The sequence below is a fragment of the Myxocyprinus asiaticus genome, chromosome 27, assembly GCF_019703515.2.
Source record: "Myxocyprinus asiaticus isolate MX2 ecotype Aquarium Trade chromosome 27, UBuf_Myxa_2, whole genome shotgun sequence".
Taxonomy (NCBI): domain Eukaryota; kingdom Metazoa; phylum Chordata; class Actinopteri; order Cypriniformes; family Catostomidae; genus Myxocyprinus; species Myxocyprinus asiaticus.
Window position 1 is genome coordinate 9,909,595 of NC_059370.1, and position 20,003 is coordinate 9,929,597.

The following is a 20,003-nucleotide window of genomic DNA, read 5'->3' on the forward strand; positions in this document are numbered from 1 at the left end:
AACTGAAAAAATAGCGCAGACGGACTCAAACACGCGTACGATGTGATCGGTCCCTTAAAAAGAACCGTTAATAACGCGTCTCGAGACAACATGCGTTCTGTTTTATTGATTGTGCCGTTTTTACCTCTTCTTTTAGCACAAGCACACGTCCATTTCTTGAGGCTGAATTACCTATTAAATTTAATTAGAATTGAGTACATTATAGATTCGAACAGTACTAAAAATAAATTCAGTGCCGAGGAAGCGCTGTAATTACGGTATATTTTTGTTTCTGGAGCTGTAAATTGCTACAAAAAAAAAAAAAAAAAAAACGGTATGCAAATGGCGAAAAATAACTGACCGCTATTCTGGTGCCTTGGGTCATTTGTTCGCAGTTGTCAGGTCCATAGAGAACCTTCGTATCGGCATGTGCTGTCAGTTCAGCACTGGACAGCGCCTGTATGAATGGGAGGAGCTCGCGCTCAGGCAGTGTATACAGCAAGGCGCTTCTAGAACTTCTAGAACGTTACAATCGTATAAGAAGCTGTTCTCGTAACAGACTGTATTAGCAGTAAACCAAGATCGAGCGAGCGAGAGAGAGAAAGAGGCTGGAGAGGTTAATGGATAGTGCGCTTGACGCATAACCCCGCCCCCTCGGCTCAGAAGGTGGAAATCCCTGCCCTAGTTTTAAATCTTCACTTTACCACATTCAGCGCACCACGTTTACCAGGGTCCATGCGACACCCTTCTTACTCCGATCTTGCTCCTATTGCGCATTCGTTTTCCATTCCACCTCTCTTGAAAGGAGTTTTTTAGCCGGTTCGCCGATGCACCTGTTTAAGAAGTGCTTCCCACGCGTGAAATACGAATTGAGCGACTTTTGGCACTGTATCACCGTAGGACGTTGCTTTGCTGCCAAGCGTTACAGTCGATGCCCCTTGAGGTCAACGCACAGGAGCCGCCGGTAAGCGTCAGATCATCCGTCACGTACATGAGAGGGGCGACCGGTGTCATGACAGACAGCGCGATGGACCCGCGAAACGCCTGCTGATGTTCAGGGTCCACGATGGATTCCTGCGTGTCTAATTTAAGATTCCCATATAACCGTATCATAAATGGAGGAGGAGAGTGACAGCCGCAAAATCAACAACAGCTTCCTTCGGGACCACAACTATGCAACCGAAGGTATTTGGAAAAATTACATTCTATTCTCTCAGATATTAATGAAGGTGGGGGGTGGGTGAGATGAGAAGTGGGTCTCTGTTGAACATCCCTCTTGTATATCAATGTGGTGTATGAGCATAGGGCGTTAGTGCTTGTTGGTGCATTGGTGATTGTTATTACCACTTGGTGATTTGAAGTATACTTGTAGCCTATTTTTCTCTGTTCATATGTAAGGTGCATTATATTATGTCTTCTATGTGGTGTGCATGGTGCATTAGATTAAAAAACAATTTCAGGACAGCTTGGAATAAAATGTTTCTACTCTTTTCATATGCTACAAGCAATTTCAGACTGTATGTAGGCATTGCATTTCACTGTGTTCTGGTTTAAGGTGTTACTATGGGGCAGTGGCCATTGAGCAATGACGTTTACAATGAGTCAGATTTGACTAGCATAACAGAACAGAAGACTTGTGTAATTCACCAGCAGTGCAGTGATACAGAGGGGCTGGATATATTTTGGAATGGTTGCTTTTAAGGGTGTAACTAAGTAGATCTTTCTTAGATATAATATCATATACCTTAACACTGTAAAATATGTCAAATTGGGGGTGCAGCGGTATCTGTCTCAGAGCTAGGATTTTTTCCCTAGGCTTTCTGTTTGATGTCTGCACATTGCAGCTTATGCATGCATACTCAAATGATTTGATATAAAAAATAAAAAATAAACCAGCCCAAGATGGTTTGCTGGTTCTCATTGGTTTAAGATGTTCCTCCAGCCTGCAAGCTGGTGCATAAATGGTTTAGCTGAAAAGAGACCATCTTAAAGAAATATTCCCGGCATTTGTGAAATAATGTTGATTAAAATAATTTCGAATCGTCCCTCCTTTTTTTTTTTTTTTTAAATAAGCAAAACTCGAAAGTACAGTGAGGCACTTACAATGGAAGTGAATGAGGCCAATTTTTGGAGGGTATAAAGGCAGAAATGTGAAGCTCATTATTTTATAAAGCACTTACATTAATTCTTCTGTTAAAACTCATGTATTATTTGAGCTGTACATTTGTTTAAATCATCTTTATATTGTCGGCAACAATGTTGAAAAATTGGATAGGTTATTAAGTGATTTTATCGCACTAAATTCATGTTATCACTCATATAGTTTATGTCTTGTGGCTATACTTCTGAAACAGTGTGTATTTTAATGTTTACGAATTGTCCCCATTCACTTCCATTGTAAGTGCCTCACTGTAACCCAGATTTTTGCTTTGTTTAAAGTGAAAGGAGGAACGAGTCGAAATAACTTTTTGTGGTAATCAACATTATGCCACAAATGTTGTCAACTGAGCTTAACTTGTATTGAACCCGAAAAATTCCATTAAAAGTGCTCAAAACCCCTCTAAAACCAGATCATAACCCATGATATTGAGATTTGGTGTGTGCAATAGAAATGTTGTATGGTAGGAATTCTTATATTGATTTCTCCCTTGGATTACTCACTTCTGCTTGTATTATTCTCATTTGAAAGTTGCTTTGGATAAATGTAAATTACAGTATATGACTGGATGCTTTTATGCAAACTCAGTCCAGTACAGGTTTCAGGTCAGCCATCTCCTGTGATTTCTAGTGCATAGAGTTACAGTGGGAGTAAGGTCTGGAAACCTCCCCCGGTGATGGGCATTTTCCTTGGCAGTGATTAATAGATGTTGGAGGTTTTGCACAACAAAACCATTGAGCAAAATCAATCAGTGGCCGTCGGACTCACATGCCCCTGGTTTCCCTGGTTTATGACCTGTTTTATGCCCACACAGGCTTCTCTGTAAATCAAGCAGTATCAGTAGAGCATTTGCATACACACGCGCACACACACAGCACAGACACTGCAAGCCACACAGATTCTTTAACTGGCAAATATCTTAGCAATTTCTCTATCTGCTAGGCATATTTATGATGCATGTACAGTCTGAAATGGGTTTTAAAGGAGAAGGCTGAGTCTATTGAATTGTAGGCCGACTGTATTTGTGCATTCATGTACATTTTTTAGAGTCAGATTCATATCTGCAATCATAAGAAGTTTCATTTTTTTTTTATCAAAAGCAGTTTAGAATTCATTTGACACAATATACAGTATCTGTGATTTGTAAAAAGACCATTAGAGACAGCAGATACATCAGAGAACAAACCGTTCATTATAAGGCACTGACCATCTCCAAGCATAAATATTAAACACTTCAAAGCCATTACGCTCTGTTTTCTTTGCAGTATCTCAGTGATCACTATGTAGGGCATCACCTCTTGGTTCTAGCTGTTTTCACTGCTGTTTGGAGAGAGTGTGTCCTAATCTGTCCTAATTACACAGACAAATTTTAAACTTTAAGAATTGGCCATTGCAAAATTACAGAGCCCCTTAAAGGACAGGGAGGATTGGATAAAGCTATTGCGAGGGAACCCAAAACTATTTCAGAAACGAAATGCCCTCCCTGTCCTCTTAAGAGCTCTGTATTGACCTCTATTCTGGATATCGGTGTGAAAGTGTCCACCTTCACTGTTTATGGTGGTTACAGCCCTTACATGTATTTTTCCCTTTTAGCAGCATGCAGCTTTTGCTTTCAACTTTGGGGGCTTTTTGGTACTGTTCTTAACAACAACTAGCATAATTTCATATTCACATGGCCAAAAGTATGTAGACACCTGAAAAACCACATCATATGGGCTTGTTGAACATTTAATTAAAAAACTATAAGCATTAAAGAGATAGTTCACCCCAAAATGGAAATTCTCTCATAATTTACCCTCATGCCATCCCAGATGTGTAAAAAAGCACTTCAATCTCAAATATTTAAGTGATTTTTTTACTATAAATTCCCCTCCCTGTGCAGTGGGTGATGATATGGACGAAGAATGCGAATCACCAAAAACAAAAGAAGATGAAGAAGAATGTGAAAGGGAAAGTGGAGACTGATAGTAAAAAGGACTTAAATATTGATCTGTTCATTAAATATTCTTCTAAAAATATTTGTTTGTGTTCAGCAGAAGAAAGTCATACACATCTGGGATGGCATGATCGAAAGTAAATGATCAGAACATTTACATTTTTGGGTGAACTATCCCTTTAATTCCTCCCTTTTCTGCTATATCAGCTTCCACTCTTTTGGGAAGTTCTTTCTACTAGATATTGGAACATGGCTGCAGGGATTTGCTCCCATTCAGACTCAGGGCTCGCAATCAGCATTCCAAGTCATCCCCAAGGTGTTCATTGGGGTTCAGGTCTGGGCTTTAAGCAGGCAAGTTCTTCCACACCAGACTCAGTGAACCAATGGCTTTTAAAATGCCATTCGCAAATGCTGAACACATGTGTTTTCATTTGAGTGTTACAATCTAGTGCTCCAGATTCTAGAGTGAATGGATGTGGGTCTTTCATCCCCGCCCCCTCACTGCTTGATTTCAGTGCATACCCACGCTGCCTGGCTCACGTGATGCTGTAGATGATGTTAATATTTCCCTCTACAGACATCCATAGAGGTGTAATTGAGGTCCAGGGTTACTTTCTCTATGTTCTCTCCCTAAGGCTGTGGAGGCTGTACACGTAGACAGAGTTTAATAACACAGCACTATAACCCTCTTGTGTGCTTCTGTCTATAAACACACATAGAATGTGTATATAGAAGACTGGAGTATTCGGAATTCTCCACTGGGATCAATTACACTAGAGCGTAATGTGTTGATGCACAATGCTTTGTCTATACACACGGATAATTGCTGTTTTATAGAGCATTCCAGGTTTGATTTTGATTATCGAGTACACACTACCCTGAAACAACCAGTGCTAAATGCCCTATGACCCAGGACCATGACCTACCAAAAGACCTTTTCTCTTCCCCAATTTGTCTAATTCACTAAAGTGGCATGGCCGTTGTAATTGGATTTCGTGAGGTAACTTTGTAATCCCAGTTGTGGTTTGTTGGGTCCCAAACCTAATAAAGCTCTGACAGAGAGGTGAGAGGGGGAGATTGAAGTGTTTTAGAAACACCCACTATTGGCACCCCCTTCCTTACGGTAAAAAAAAATTATAAAATTATGCTATGGGTGTGCATAATGACCTTTTAGGTATAGAGTTATTATGAATAGAGTTAATATTCCATGAATGCAGTGTAAACGCTGCGTTGATTTGCCCATAGCTGATCTGGAAATTAGTTTTTTTAATAGCTGCTGGTATATTAAGTCTTTCAAAAATGATATCCATGGGAGTCGTATTCACTCACATTTGGGGAACATTCCTGGTGCAGCAGGGTAATTTTCCTGCATTTCATTCGCATGAGGAATCCTAACGTTTCACACCTTTTTTTGGAACAGAACATATGCCGATGCATGCATTGATAGACATTTTCAGATCGTTTTTTCTATTATGAAATAAGACGACTGCACAGAAATAAATGAAATTTTGTTTCATTAGCATAACACAGATGCTAGCAGGATGACAGCGTTAATAGCTGAAGGATTGATGCGACCATGCTGAGAAAGAGAAAAAGATTCAGCTTTTGTCTTCATTTGGGTTGCATGGGTTTAATTGACCAGAACGTTCCCTCTACATGCTTAAGTATCAGCCCGTTCCAGCACCCATGCTACACAACACACTAACGAATGAGAAAATACCCCGAAACACTGACAACATCATCAATTGCTGCAAGCTAGCTAAGTAGCTGAGTTCTACAACACTGCTGAAGTTCTCATAGGGAAAGAGAGAGAGAGAGAGAGATCCTTTGCTATCTCAATATATCGAAAGCATGAAATATTGCTTGGCTGAGAGAAGGCTTTGCAGTACTCCAGTCTGCACCATAGGGACTGAAGCCAACAAAACTTAGCCTGGATAGACTGTAATGGCCTCACGGTTCTGCGCAGGCAGCTGGCCCAGACGCAGTTATATTGCTTATGTAGGCACTAGTGCACTAAAAGGAGATTGCAGCATCTAGATTTAAGGTTACCTCACTGCAGGACAATCTTACCTCACTTTAAAGGGATAATTCACTGCAAAATTATTCTTTTACTCACCCATGTTGTTCCAAACCCATATTACAAACTGCTTTTTTTCCAAACAATAGAAGCTCACAGTGATCATGGCATGGACGATGAGTCATTCGAAATATTCCAAGTCTTCTGAGGTCATAGGAAGCACAGACTGAAATTTTAGTCTTTAGTTGCACTTGAAGAAACATTGTGCCAGTTTTGACAATGATCCCAAACGACACATTGGTTCTTGTGTGCCTCGTGACTAGGGCTGAAATGATTAGTCGATGTTATCCACAATGTCGACAATAAAAAACTGTCGACAAAATTTTCCTTGTCAAATAGTCATTTGATGTCATTTAACATAACATGAGATCATATGAAACTCGAATGATGGCACGCAAGAATAGCACTGCAGCTCGCGCCTGACTGAGGAGAGGAAGAATTACACAGCTCACAGTCCAGATGCACTCTAAACCTTCCAAACAGCTTCAGGTGATGTAGATCGCAAAGTATCAGGGAATTATAATGCAAAAATACAAAATAAGTAAATACAGAAGCACTCTCGTTGTGGAATCATTGTAACTGGAGCTGCCGCTCCACTGAAGCAAAACTTGCGTGTCGAGCGTCTTTAAAGGAAACACCCCGACATTACATCTTAAATGCAATTATATTTAATGCGTTATAGCTTTATTAAAGTTAAAATAATATGGAAACAAGTCATGTAAATAACTACAAACTCCAAAACTGGTATTTCTCTGTGCATTCAGCGCCTCTTCTATGAGTTGCACTTATGTCCCGATCTAAGGGGGAGAGATTGAAACTGCACACTTTGTCACGGGGACTCTCGTCCCTCAAGCACGCGCACTTAATGCAGCTAGATTATAACGTGATGGCTCGTGACTTATTGAATCATAATACAGTATGTGTCACTGTGCATTTCTTATCGTGAAGAAAACTGGTAATATAAGAAAGAGTTTGTTTTTTTTGTGAGTTAAAGATGGATTGAAGTGAACAGAAAGTTGAGAGAGGGTAGTCTTCACCCCATTATACACTGCAACAAAATATGTTTTTGATTTGTTTTTGTTTTGGCTTGTTTTCCAATATAAATATCTAAAACTCCTTTAAAACAACATACATTTATTTAAGCAGCTATACTGCAGAAGAAAACATTGCTATCTGAGAATGTTGAATATAATATTAAAAATACAAATATTTTAAAATATCTAAAAATCCTTTAAAAAAAAAGATGCATTCACCTGAGAAGCAGCATATAAGATATTCAGACTTGCTTTTAGAGAATAGATCTTGAATATAAGTATATGTTGTCTTTACTGCACTCGCAGAAGTATAACCAAGTGAAAAAATACACTTATATACAAAATACACTTATATTTAAGATACATTCTCTTAAAGCAAGTCTAAATATCTTATATGTTGCTTCTCAAGTAAATGTAAATTGTTTTAAGGATTTTTAGACAATTTTAAATGGAAAACAAGACAAATACATTTGATAACAATAGGATTTTTTACTGAATTAAACTTAATAAATAGTATTTTTTCCCCTTTAATTCAGTGAATGTCATTTAGAGATATTTTTAAAAGATGATTTTGTCCTCTTTATTGTTAGTAAGCACGTTTAATACAACCTTTTTATTCGGGGCACAAGCTGAATAATCGGTTAAGAGCTAATGATTAATTGGTGCAATAATCGTCCGAATAGTCGAATAATCATTCTAATAATCCTTAGATTAGTCGATTATCAAAATAATCATTAGTTGCAGCCCTACCCGTGACCGAACGTGATGTGGCAAGTTTGAATTTGTGGAAATTAGTGCTGTCAAAAGGGCTGAGGATCTAAATGTGAATATTTCACTTAAATATTACTACTATAAATATAATTTCAATGGCATTATTTCAGTTAGAGGAAAAAGCTGCAGGACATCAATGATGACCAGATTTTAAATCGTCATTGTTTCCTAAGGCTACAAGTGTGCAACAAATACATCTAAACCAAATACCACTGTGTTATATTGTATTATTGCAATGGACATACTGTACCTAATAACAACGTATTCCATTTTAAACTTAAGTGCATAAAACTATCAAATCAAATCAAAAACTATCAATCTTCTACTCTTATCTTAAGTAAAAAAGTAAAACAAGAAAAGAAACATCAGTAGACTGTTAAAATAGATGCGGTACCACAATAACAGTTGAATGGTAGTAATATACCCTGGTAATAGTGGTATTCGGTTGAACTCAGTTTTGAAGGGACATTTGAAACTCAGACTGCCTCACCATGGTAATGGTATGTATCTGCATCCAGTTCTGTACAGAAACAGAATGTGGGGATCTCGAGACGCGCTTTTCGATATTGAACTCCTTTCAACTTGACACATTGCTTAGGAGCCACTCAGAACGAGCGCGTCCTTGCGCTAAGAAAGATAGATGCAGCACAACGCATATAACAGAATGCAGAGGTTTCGAGATGCACTTTTAAAAGTTGACGTTCTTTTTACCTTACACAGCATCTAAAAATGTGGCGCTCCTGTGCAAGACGCTGAAAAAAAAAGCTGGACATGCCGCAACAGTCAAAGACGTCCATCTAGCGCACGTTTACATAGAATTTTTTTTTTTAAATAGCGCAAACAGAAACAAAAATGGTTTTGTGTGAACGGCCCCTTGTGCAGCGAGACAATAATAAAAGAGCAAGACACAATGACCAAAGACCTCCACTAAGTCATCGTAAGTGCTTGGCACACATAAAATTCAAATGCACAGTTTTTGCATTTGAATGTGCAGTTTTATTTTAAATTCAACGAATATTTGTATTTCGAATATTAATTTGACAACCTTACAAATTAGTTTTGCGAGGTCTGGTGGAGGGAAAAAGTTTCAACAAATAACTTGAATTTTGGTCTGATCTCTTACACAAAGCTATCTTATTCTGCTTCAGAATATTTGGAATATAGCGCACAAGTCGTATGGACTATGGTGCTTTTTTGTCCATTGTATAGCTTGTTGGATGATTGATTTGTCCATTTGTGGGTGAACTATTCCTTTAATAGTGCCTAACCTCACCACAGTCTTACCTCATTCTTACCTCATTGCGATACAATATTACTTCAACACAATCTCACTCCACAAAATAATTTGACCTCACCTCAATAGAGTTAATGGAATTGCTGTGGAAATCAGTGATGTGGACTTTATATACAGTAAATGCCCTTCCTCATGTTGAGGCAATAAAATGCTGCCATTAAGAGAATCAAAACATGGCCATTTTAACTTTAAACCTTATAAACAACATATCCTGTGCTTAAGGGCAAACTAAACCCATTTCCCTAGATGTTACCAAATCTTTGCCCCTACATTGTACCACGTTTTTTTCTCTCCCATAGTTCTCTCTGCCATGTAATGGTCTTGTTTAAAATAGCTTTGTAGTTCATCAGCAGGGAGGACGCAGCTCAAAGCAGCCCAGTGGGGGTGACCCCGCCACTCTTACCCTTGCAACACAATTTACACCCCCATGCTCTCACATCAGGGATAATGACATGCACTACACTGCACGGGCCTGATGGTATTATTCAAGAAAGAAAGAGACAGAGTGACAGACAGACAGACGGCTTCAGTTGACGTTGCCAACACAAATGGCCCCAGGCTACACTTTAAGACTTTAATCATAAAGAGAAATATCTCTCCCGCCAAAAGGGGCCCATTTATAATTGAGAGGGAAACAGTGAGGCACTAATGTTGTTGCCCAGCGTCAGTGCAAGATGAGGACAAACAGCGAGGGGTTGGTTGCATCAAACACTGAACTGCTGTCATACTCTGAGGTTTTTTTGAGGGATGTAGCTAAAGACACATGAGGAGAAATCTACTCGTAAACTAAAGAATGAGGTTGAAATCAGGCTCCTTCACAGTAGGAACAATTCTGCTGAAAAGACCAGCTGAGACCAGGATGAATTCCTGTGCTGGTCCAGTCTAGTTTATGCTGGTTAGTGCTTGTTTGATGCTTATCGAACTGGTGGACCAGCATAGCCATGAGGTTCACCAGCAAAATTTAGTGGGGAGTCGAGTTAACCAGCATGGTCATTCTGTTGATACTGGTTGACCAAGGAAGTCTTGTTGCTTAAGCTAGTTTAGAAGCCTTCTTGGAACACCAGCACACCGGCATCCAAAACACAATATGCTGGTGACCAGTTATGTTGTGTTTTCAGCAGGGAATGTCTGCAATCATGAGAACACAATAGCTCTGTTTCAAAACCTAGTCTACTGCCTACATAGACAGCTGCCTTTCAAGGTAGAAATGGAACCTCATAAGTGACTGATTTGAATTACTCTACATAGGTGGCAACTTCAGGCACCACACAAGTAGTGCTCCAAACAGCAGACTCAATTCAGCTGATTCCAATAGCGCAACAGTGCCCGCCCACTTTTTCAGCGGACTTGGTTCCCGATGTATTTTTCCCATAAAAGAGTTCTAAGCCATGAACCAAGCCAACCAGCACTTAAGTGAATCACAACATTACAAACTTTGATTTGAAACTAAAAAATCGGACAAAAATACAAAGGTAGAAGACTGTGTACTAAACGTCTTTCACAAGATGGAATGTGGGGACTCGACTTGATTGGGTTATTCATGGCTAGTGTAGTTCTTAACCAGAAATTCTGTAAACACAATTGTTTAAAAAATTCATTTTTACTTATTAGATTAGAGATTTGACAGGTTGATTATGGGATTAGAGAGGTTGGCACGGTAACCCACTTTATGGTGGATGAGTAATTGATGGCTTCAACAGAAGCATGTACCATAGATTTACAACCTTAGAGCTTATGGTAGGTCTGTCTTTAAAGGTTTATAAATTATAGTTAAAAATGAATACGCCAATGGAGAAAATGAATAGTATTTTTACTTCTATGCTCTATAAAGTTCGATGATATTGCTAAACTAGTGAAGTGATACCCTAATACACATAAAAATACATAGCACAATTTTTTTATCAATACTCTCAGTAATTTTTGGAACAGACCTAATTTCTCTCTTTATATTTTACAATTCTAATGTATTCCCTTTTAGTTTCTTGGTAATGAGGGAAAACACAATAAATGTTAATGAGGCACTGTGCATACTCTCTCTCTCTCTCTCTCTCTCTCTCTCTCTTTCACTGTCTGTCTCTTTTCTTGTGTTCTCTCTGGTGTCCCACATCTTTCGTTCCCCACATCTGTAGTTAAATTATGTATCTGTTAATGACGTGTGAAATTCAAACCAGTTTCCCCATCTCAGAATTTCAGCCCCCTACATGCGAACTCGCTCTTGCGGGACTTTTCTCAGATACACACACACACACACACACACACACACACACACACACACACACACACAACCAACAAACCCTTCCCCCGAGGCTTGCACCATCTCTCTCCCCCATTTCCATGGGGCATTTTTCCCAAAAATAAGGTTAATTAGCTTTTTTTTTGCTCTCTCTCTGTCTACAGTGTGTATCAGAAAATCACTGACATTGTTGTCGATCAGCAGGTGGCCAAGCTTATTATAGCCCGCTCAAATCACGCCCATGTCTGGTGAAATTGGTCCAGACCTGCTTCATTCAGCAGCAGGCCAAAGGCAACCCTTTATTCCACTGCCTTTGAAAACGCCAGACATCGACTTAAAGCAAGTCGATTGAGTCATCAGTCGATACAATCCAGGCATGTTAACAAAACAGCAGGCACAGTCTACTGCATGTTGTTTTGTTTGCTGTCCTGGCTGAAAAGTATTGATTAGTTGATCGATATGATTTGATTTTGATCGTGATGAATGAAAAGGTATAGAAGAAACATCAAGCGCTGTCTGTGTTTGCTCTCGGATATTAATTTAACAACAATAGATCTATGTGGTTATTATGAGTGTATATGGCAGTTTTCACAACAGAACCCAGTTAGAACATTCCACACAGAGATTGGCCAGCAGTTAAATCTATAGTTTAAATAACAAGGCAACAATGCATGGAGGGTGATTATGGGGAATTTTCTGGACACAGATCCAAGGAAATGTAATTTTAAAGGCAGATCTGGGCACACTCGAGCAATCTCTCATTTGCTGGGGAAACTCATTGTGCTTTTTGTGTGTAGCAGTGAGTGTAGCAGCAATTTAAAGGAACAGCTCACCCAAAAATTTTAATTCATTATCAGTTTGTTCCAAATCTGTGAGATTTTCTTACTTCTGTGGTACAAAAGAAGATTGAATTGGCAGAATGTTCACATTGCTCTTTTCCAATGGGGACAAACATTGTCATGCTAAAAAGAAATTACAAAAAGCACAATAAAAGTATGCGCTAAATTCCAAATGTTCGGAAGCGGTACGATAGCTTTCTGTGGGGAAACACATAATCAAACTTGCCACGTCACGATCAGTGTAGATTGCACCCGTAAATGTGATCTGAGAGCTGTGGCGGAGGGGAAGGCTTTCGGTGAATAGCGACTACAATTTCGGTCTGTTCTTTGCACAAAGTCAAAGTATAGCTTCAAAAGACTATTCTGGACTACTTTTATGGTATTCTTATGCTACTTTCTTTGTCATTTTTGGGACTCAAACATGTCCGTCCCCTTTGGAAAAGAGCAATGTGAACATTCTACCTAACATCTCCTTGTGTGTTCCATGGAAGAAAGAAAGTTGTACAGGTTTGGAACGACATGAGGGTGAGTAAATGACAAATCTTTAATCCAGACCCTCTAATCCAGCACAAACAGTCTTGACTGTTGAACACTGTTTGTTCGCTGTTACTGTTCACCAATCCAATCTCGCATGCTGTATAGATGCTAAACGTATATGACCAGAGAACAGAGAGGTTAAGGCAGAAATCATCTTTTTCGGGCTGATCCTTAGAGGTGCTGAGCTCTGCAAAAAGGGATCTAATCTCAGAGATGCCACTGAACATGCAACAATGTATTACAAAACAGTGCTCTATAAGGTCCTGTGATAATTGCAGATTCCATGTAGACATTCACACAGGCTTTGCACAGAATCATTTGGGCTTAACTTCAAAACAAGCATTGATTTTGTGTTTTGGAAATTACTGGATGTTCTTTAGGCTGCGAGTGGCTTAGCAGACTCCAACTGACCTACTTTTGCCTAAACCAGACGCTCTTTTATGTGGCAGACAGCTGTGCCATTCTAAAACCTCAGTGAGATCATTATTGGTTGGGGTTGATAGTAGAAGCTATACTACAAAACCCATTCAACTTGCAGTTTTCCTTCCCAGTGCGTGTTGGACAAATTGTCTTTTATTTCACTGCATAGCATTCAGTAGCATTTAGTACTTCGTTATGATGATCTTGATTCAATCTCATTGTCGTTGTAGCGCCTCTAGTGTTCATTTCATCAGGAAACTGCCATGATACATACAACAAGCCAGGTTAAAATCATTTTTCTAAAATGTAGGAATAGAAACAAGTATCCTTGAGACCAGGTTGTGTTTACTGCACATTTTGGCAAACGTGGTAGATGATCCAGGTATTCTATGCCACAGAAAATCCAAATACTGTGGATACATACAGCATACTGTAGAAGTAGTACAAGTAGCATGGTAGCAGGTTATTTCGAACATTACATTTTTGGTATTTCCTATGATGCCTCGGTGTTGGGGAAGCCATGACCATACATGTCGAAGAGCTGCTGGGGCTGCTGGGATTAGACAGGTTGGCACGGTAACCCACTTTACGGTGGGCGAGTAATGAGTACGGCTGCAAATTACTGCGCAAGAGAGATCACTTCTCTCCCAGCAGCACTGTGCTATATGAGACCCTAACCTTTGACCCTGCTGCTGCAGACATGGCTGCCTGCAGGATTTATTGACCGCACTCTGTAACGCAGTGCCCACTTTATTTGTCAAGGGCAGCAATGCATAAAGACATTCAAAATAGCTGACTAACCCGCAGGACATTTGACCTGAAATGTGATTCCCCCTGATACAATGAATGCTCTGCTCTAATGACCCGGAAATTCTCGGGTGAACTTTAAGAACATGTCCAGGTCATATTTCACTCAAAAATGAAAAGAAAGAAATAAGAAATTATATATTTTTTTAATTAAAATGAAGCTATGAATTTTCAGGTCTTTAAAAGCTTTGTTTTTCTTTTAAAAATTCTCATTACCGTCATGTGTTTGGACATGTTTTTTTAATTGCCATTATTCTCAATGGTGATTCTCAGTAGATTAGATTAAGAAATAATTACTGTAATGCAATGATTATTTTGTTTAAATGAGCAGAAATTAAAGTCAATACAACAAATACTACCATAAAGGGTTAGTTCACCCAAAATGAAAATTTGAAAAATAATTTACTCACACTCATGCCATCCCAGATGTGTATGACTTTCTTCAGAGGAACACAAAGATATTTTAGAAAAATATCTCAGCTCTGCAGGTCCATACAATACAAATGAATGGTGACCAGACCATTCACATGTGAAAGTGAAACTAAATAGACACCACATGTGACTTACAGCCGTAAAAAAGGATATACATTTTCATCTGTTTCTCACCCACACCTATTTTATAGCTTCTGAAGACATGCATTTAACTACTGGAGTCGTATGGATTACTTCTATGTTTCCTTCATGTGATTTTTGGAGCTACAAAGGTCTGATCACCATTCACTTGTATTGTATGGACCTACAGAGCTGAGATATTCTTCTAAAAATCTTTATTTGTGTTCTGCTGACAAAGAAAGTCATACACATCTGGAATGGCATGAGGGCGAGTAAATGATAAAATAATTTTCATTTTTGGATGACCTATCCCTTTAACAATTTAGATAATATTACATGACATTATTTTCTTCACATTACAGTAATGACAATTATTATTATTATTATTATTATTACTATTTTTGCATGGTGGTTTGAGAATTAACAGCGAAAATTAGCTTTATTGTCATAAAGACTGCAAAAAATCTTAATGGTTCTAAAATAAGCCTGATTTTCTTTATGCATAATATAATTTCTTAACAGTTTTCTCTTGATTTTGACCCAGTTCTGGGGAGTCGCTGAAGCAATTTAAAATAATCTTGTCCTGGATATTTCCTTGTCAAACGGTAGCGTGCAAGGGGACCCTGGTCAAAAGGGACTTTAAATTGCTTTTCTAAAATCAAAGAATCAGATATCAAAGTCATCAGATGCTTAGATTTTAGCCAATCCCCCTAAATTTTCATCCTTAAGAGCAAGATGAGGAATAACGTGTCTGTGATTGAGCAAACTTATTAAAACATTGTCATCAGTTTTCTTCTGTCTCAGGCTGCAGCGTGCTAATGTGTTTATAATGAGAGAAAAGCATGCGTTATTGCAAAGTGCTGTGTTTATTGACAGGCGCACCTCAACGATTAATGAAATATTGTTGTAAACAACAGCTGCTTTGCAAAGTTGTATCATTACCTTTGCTCTGTTTCAAAAACCTAGCGAGCTGCCTCCAGACACAGCATTTAAGGCATCAGAGGTCACAAGTCTTTCCCAAAAGGCAGAAATAATTAAGCTTCCTCCTAAGATACCTCATTCTGGATCCATTCTAAGGCAGCATTGCAAAGCAGCTACCTATATAGGCAGGGTCGTTTCAGACCATTATGGCGCCCTAGGCCCTAGATCCCTATTGCTGCCCCCGTTGGGGGGGGGGTTTGTTTGGGCTGCGTTGGGGCGGCATCCTCCTAGATGACCGCCTAGTTTGCCTGTGCCTGGAAACGTCCCTGTATAGGCAGCAGACAGCAAGGCAGATCACTAGGTTTTAGAACTATAATTTGACATTATCCAACCCTTTCCTTGAAGCTTGAGTCTTTTGATCATTATTGAGAAACAAAGAACAGCAAGATAAAAGCTTAAATAGTAAATTTTACTGTGTGGCTGTGACTGTAATGACTTTATTCTCTAAACTCAAACCACCCTCCCTCAAGAAGCTGTATGAACAGGGGGATCTGTGTTCTTTTTGTCTCTTTCTCTCTTTCTGTGCACAAACAGATAAGAAATACAGCATCCAGATCAATGGGCTCAAACATCAGGTTGAATATCTGTGCTTTATTTAAGCAAGGAAGAGCATACCAGATCTACATGCTGACTACTGTCTATTGGACAATGCATCAGTCATTCAATAACGTGCCTGTGATACAACAGACCCCCCGTGTCCTAATCCTCATTCAGAGTCCTCCATCATGCTCGTTTAAAGGAGGGCCAGACCCATTTGACGCCCCACCCAACCACACCACTGAGCTCTGTTTACATGTAGTTACAGTAACAATAAGCAGCAGACTGCTCTTTAAATACAGAATGACTTTTATATAATTGTATACAAATTAGTTACATGGGTTTTTCAGTTGTCAAAATTGATATATTTTCTGTATCTATATCTATATATGAATATATATATAGCTACAGTATATCTAGTAGATGTTTAGAGTTGAGGCTGAAACTCTGAAGCTGCATTGTTGTATATGGGATATGGAAATATGGAAATAAACAAAGTTTTATTATTTAAAAAAAGTTACAATATCACTAAAATCACTAATGAAATGTCAGTAAATTTGAGACATTGACCATATTAAATTGAACACTTTAACTTTCCTATATAGCTATATCGATATACAATAAATGTAATTAAATGTATAATTGATTACGTATTCATTTGATTAAACGTATAATATAAATGTATGTATTATAAAATAATAATGATATGTAATGCATTAAAATTAGGGCTGTCAGTCGATTAAAATTTTTAATAGAATCAATCAAATGATGTGACAATTAATTAATTGAATTAATCGCATAGCCATATATACCAAATCTAAGATAATTTATTATACAATAAAAAATAACTATAAATGCTATATATATTATGTATTATAATTCAGATAATTCAAATACATTACATAATATACATAGATTGTGGCAGCAGACAAGTAAAGCATTTCGACAATACGAAAAGTGGCTTTAAAAGTCAAATCTTGTTTGTTTTATTTCCATATCACTGAACATAACCCTATTATTGGAACATAACTAATTCCATCTGCACGATTTTTAATTATTGGTCTCTGTACTCACACGTCAGTTGGATGCTTTTAGAGCGTCTCACTTTGGTCACATCTCATTAGATTGCAGTCATTATTAGTCATTCTCTTGTCATTCAGCATCTCTAGTCTTAAGCCCTGCAACAGATGTCATGGCCCCCACAGACCCCCCACTGAACATCGTGTCAGTCTGAGATTACATAAAGAGACAGAAGCAATTGAGACAGCCGAAATAGATAGAAGAACTGTGGTGAATTCTCCAAGAAGCTTGGAACATCCTATCTGCCAACAACCAAGAAAAACTGTGTCCAAGTGTACCTAGGAGAATTGGTGCTGTTTGAAAGGCAAAGGTGGTCATACCGAACATTGATTTAGCTTTTTTATGTTTACTGGACTTTGTATGACATTAAGTGATCAATGAAAACTATTTATGTCATTATTTTTGAAGACATCCTCACTATGCAACATTTTTCACAAGTGACTAAAACTTTTGCTCAGTTGCACAGTACTCTCTATATATATATGCATTAGGAAAAATGTGCTGTCGTAATCTGGTTCCAAAGCTATAGTGACCATATTTCAGTATTGTGTGCATTTCAGCATTTAGGGCCTGTGTTCAAAAACAGATGCTATTTGAGCTCTCTCTCTCTCTTTCTCTCTCTCTCTTTTCCTCCCAGCATGCCATTGACTGGCATCGGATACTGTAAACCACGCATTCAGGCTGTTTAATATCCACAGCAAAGTCTTTCAGTCAAATGTAACACAACAGTAATGGAAAGGGTCTCCATGGCAACCACTTCCTCCCATTTTTAGTTCAGCAAACAATAAATCCATTGAGTGTGTGTGTGTGTGTGTGTGTATGTATGTATATATATATATATATATATATATATATATATATATATATATATATATATATATATATATAAAAATTAAGCACTCCATCCTAATTGTTACATCTCTACTACTCCATATTTCATAGGCGAACACCACTAAAGACGCAACCTCAGGAAAAACATGCATTATACAGAATAATTATAATATAATACATTTTATTTTTCATTATATTGGAGCTATAGTGCACATGACCTGCAGTATGTACTTTGCCTTTTTGAGCTGATCAGCCTACAAAGCTTCAACTTGTGAAACAGATGCATCTTTTTGAGGAAGATAAAAGGAGATTTCTTAAAGGTAGGAGATCCTCCTATTTTAGCAGTAACTCAGTAATACTGGGAAGAATACATTGTCACAAAATCTGTGTTGTTTTGACCACTATTGCTCATTGTATATGCTGGGAGAAGATGGAGAATGGTTTTGTATGCTTCCTTCCTCTGAATGTGCTTTTCTAAGTACACAGTGTTTGTAAGAACATCTGAATCAATCTTTCTAGAATCTGATTTATTAGGTGTCTCGTGCCTCCCATATGTAAATTGTGCGGCAGTTTGTGTCCTTGACGGTGAATCTGGATTTAGTGTTGAAAGTGAATGATGTTGTGTATTTCTGTGTCAGATGATAATGAATGGAAGGAAAATCATTTGTGTCGGAGGAGGGGAGTGATGAGCTCTCCGGAGGGGCGGAGAGGAAGACTTTCGAGCTGAATATGATGCAGGAATGGCAGCTTTTGCTCTCTTTATCTGTTTAAGTATTCCGGGCTTCTGTAAAGAGGTTTATTACATAAAAACATTTAATCTTCCTCCAAAAATTATTTTAGGGGATTATTTTATATATTAGTATATGCAAAAACTGCTGTACATTTCATAAGTCTCTTTTAACCTATTTTTTTTGCACAATGTGGGGCAGTAAAACAGCATGCCATTCTTCCTTCCTTTTAGCTGGTCTCAACAGCTTAAATGTATTCATGCTGATGCTGATTTTACAACAGATTTAAAGCATGTTAACAAATGCAGATTTAGATGGAGAACATAGCAGTTTCCCCACAAATCACATGTTTTGATAATGCTAATCACTACAGCTAAAAGAGTTTTATCCTAAGTTTTAATTCTCCTTTTTTAGTTTTTTTTTTTTTTTTTAAATTATTAATGCATTTGATGGAGCTTATTATGTTCTTGTATTGCATAACGAAATAGCCATGTAACAACACTGTGCTGAATGGTGTAGATATTACAGTAGATTTAAAAATAACTGAGACAACCTGCATTATTTAAATGCAATATTACTGTGTCTTGATATAAAATGTTCTGGTGTGCTTGTTGTGCTTGCAAATGTTCTTGATCATTGGTTGTTCTCTGAATTTAGATGCCCATCACACCTTATCAGTTGAACTAATAATTAACAATGCAGTGCACTTTTATTGTATATATTAACTTATTACATGGATCTCTGGAATATTTGATTCTGATTGGTCAATTGCAGTATTCCTTGGTCCAATAATTTTGTATAATGACTGCAAATTAAAAGTTCCAGTCAACCAATTTCCTACAGTAAATAAATTAGCTGTGCTGTTTTCATGTCTCTCATAACCAATGTTAGGTGCAACCGATTGCAGAGTTACTTTAATCTAATTATTTTTAAGTCAAAAAGTAGTGTAAAGCGTAAAAATAAGATTTTTGTAATCAGATTACAATGACTGACTTTCTTTTAATTGAATTACATTTAAGTTCAATACTGGTTACACATACAGTATTTCTAAATTGTATTCTATTATGTAGAATACATTTAATCATGGACTATGTAAATATATGCCTGTTTGTGTTTCTTTGACAGCGACAAAAGTCATCAATAAGTAATTATAAATGAGAAATGTGTGGTGCTGAGTGTGTGACTTGTGTGCAACAATGAACAAGGAGG

At 37.9% G+C, this 20,003-nt stretch overlaps 1 protein-coding gene across 2 annotated transcripts in view; it reads left to right on the top strand.

The window, feature by feature from the left end:
- Positions 1-20,003, top strand: part of LOC127417608 (serine/threonine-protein phosphatase 2A 55 kDa regulatory subunit B beta isoform-like) — a 99,146-nt gene that overhangs the window by 53,187 nt on the left and 25,956 nt on the right. The window contains exon 1 of one of the 2 annotated variants that reach the window (XM_051657650.1): positions 597-1,164. The exons of the other annotated variant lie outside the window; for it this stretch is intronic. Coding sequence (XP_051513610.1) covers positions 1,095-1,164 — 70 coding nt within the window. The 5' untranslated portion in view covers positions 597-1,094. Of the gene's footprint in view, positions 1-596; positions 1,165-20,003 lie in introns of those variants that run through there. 2 annotated transcript variants of the gene reach the window in all.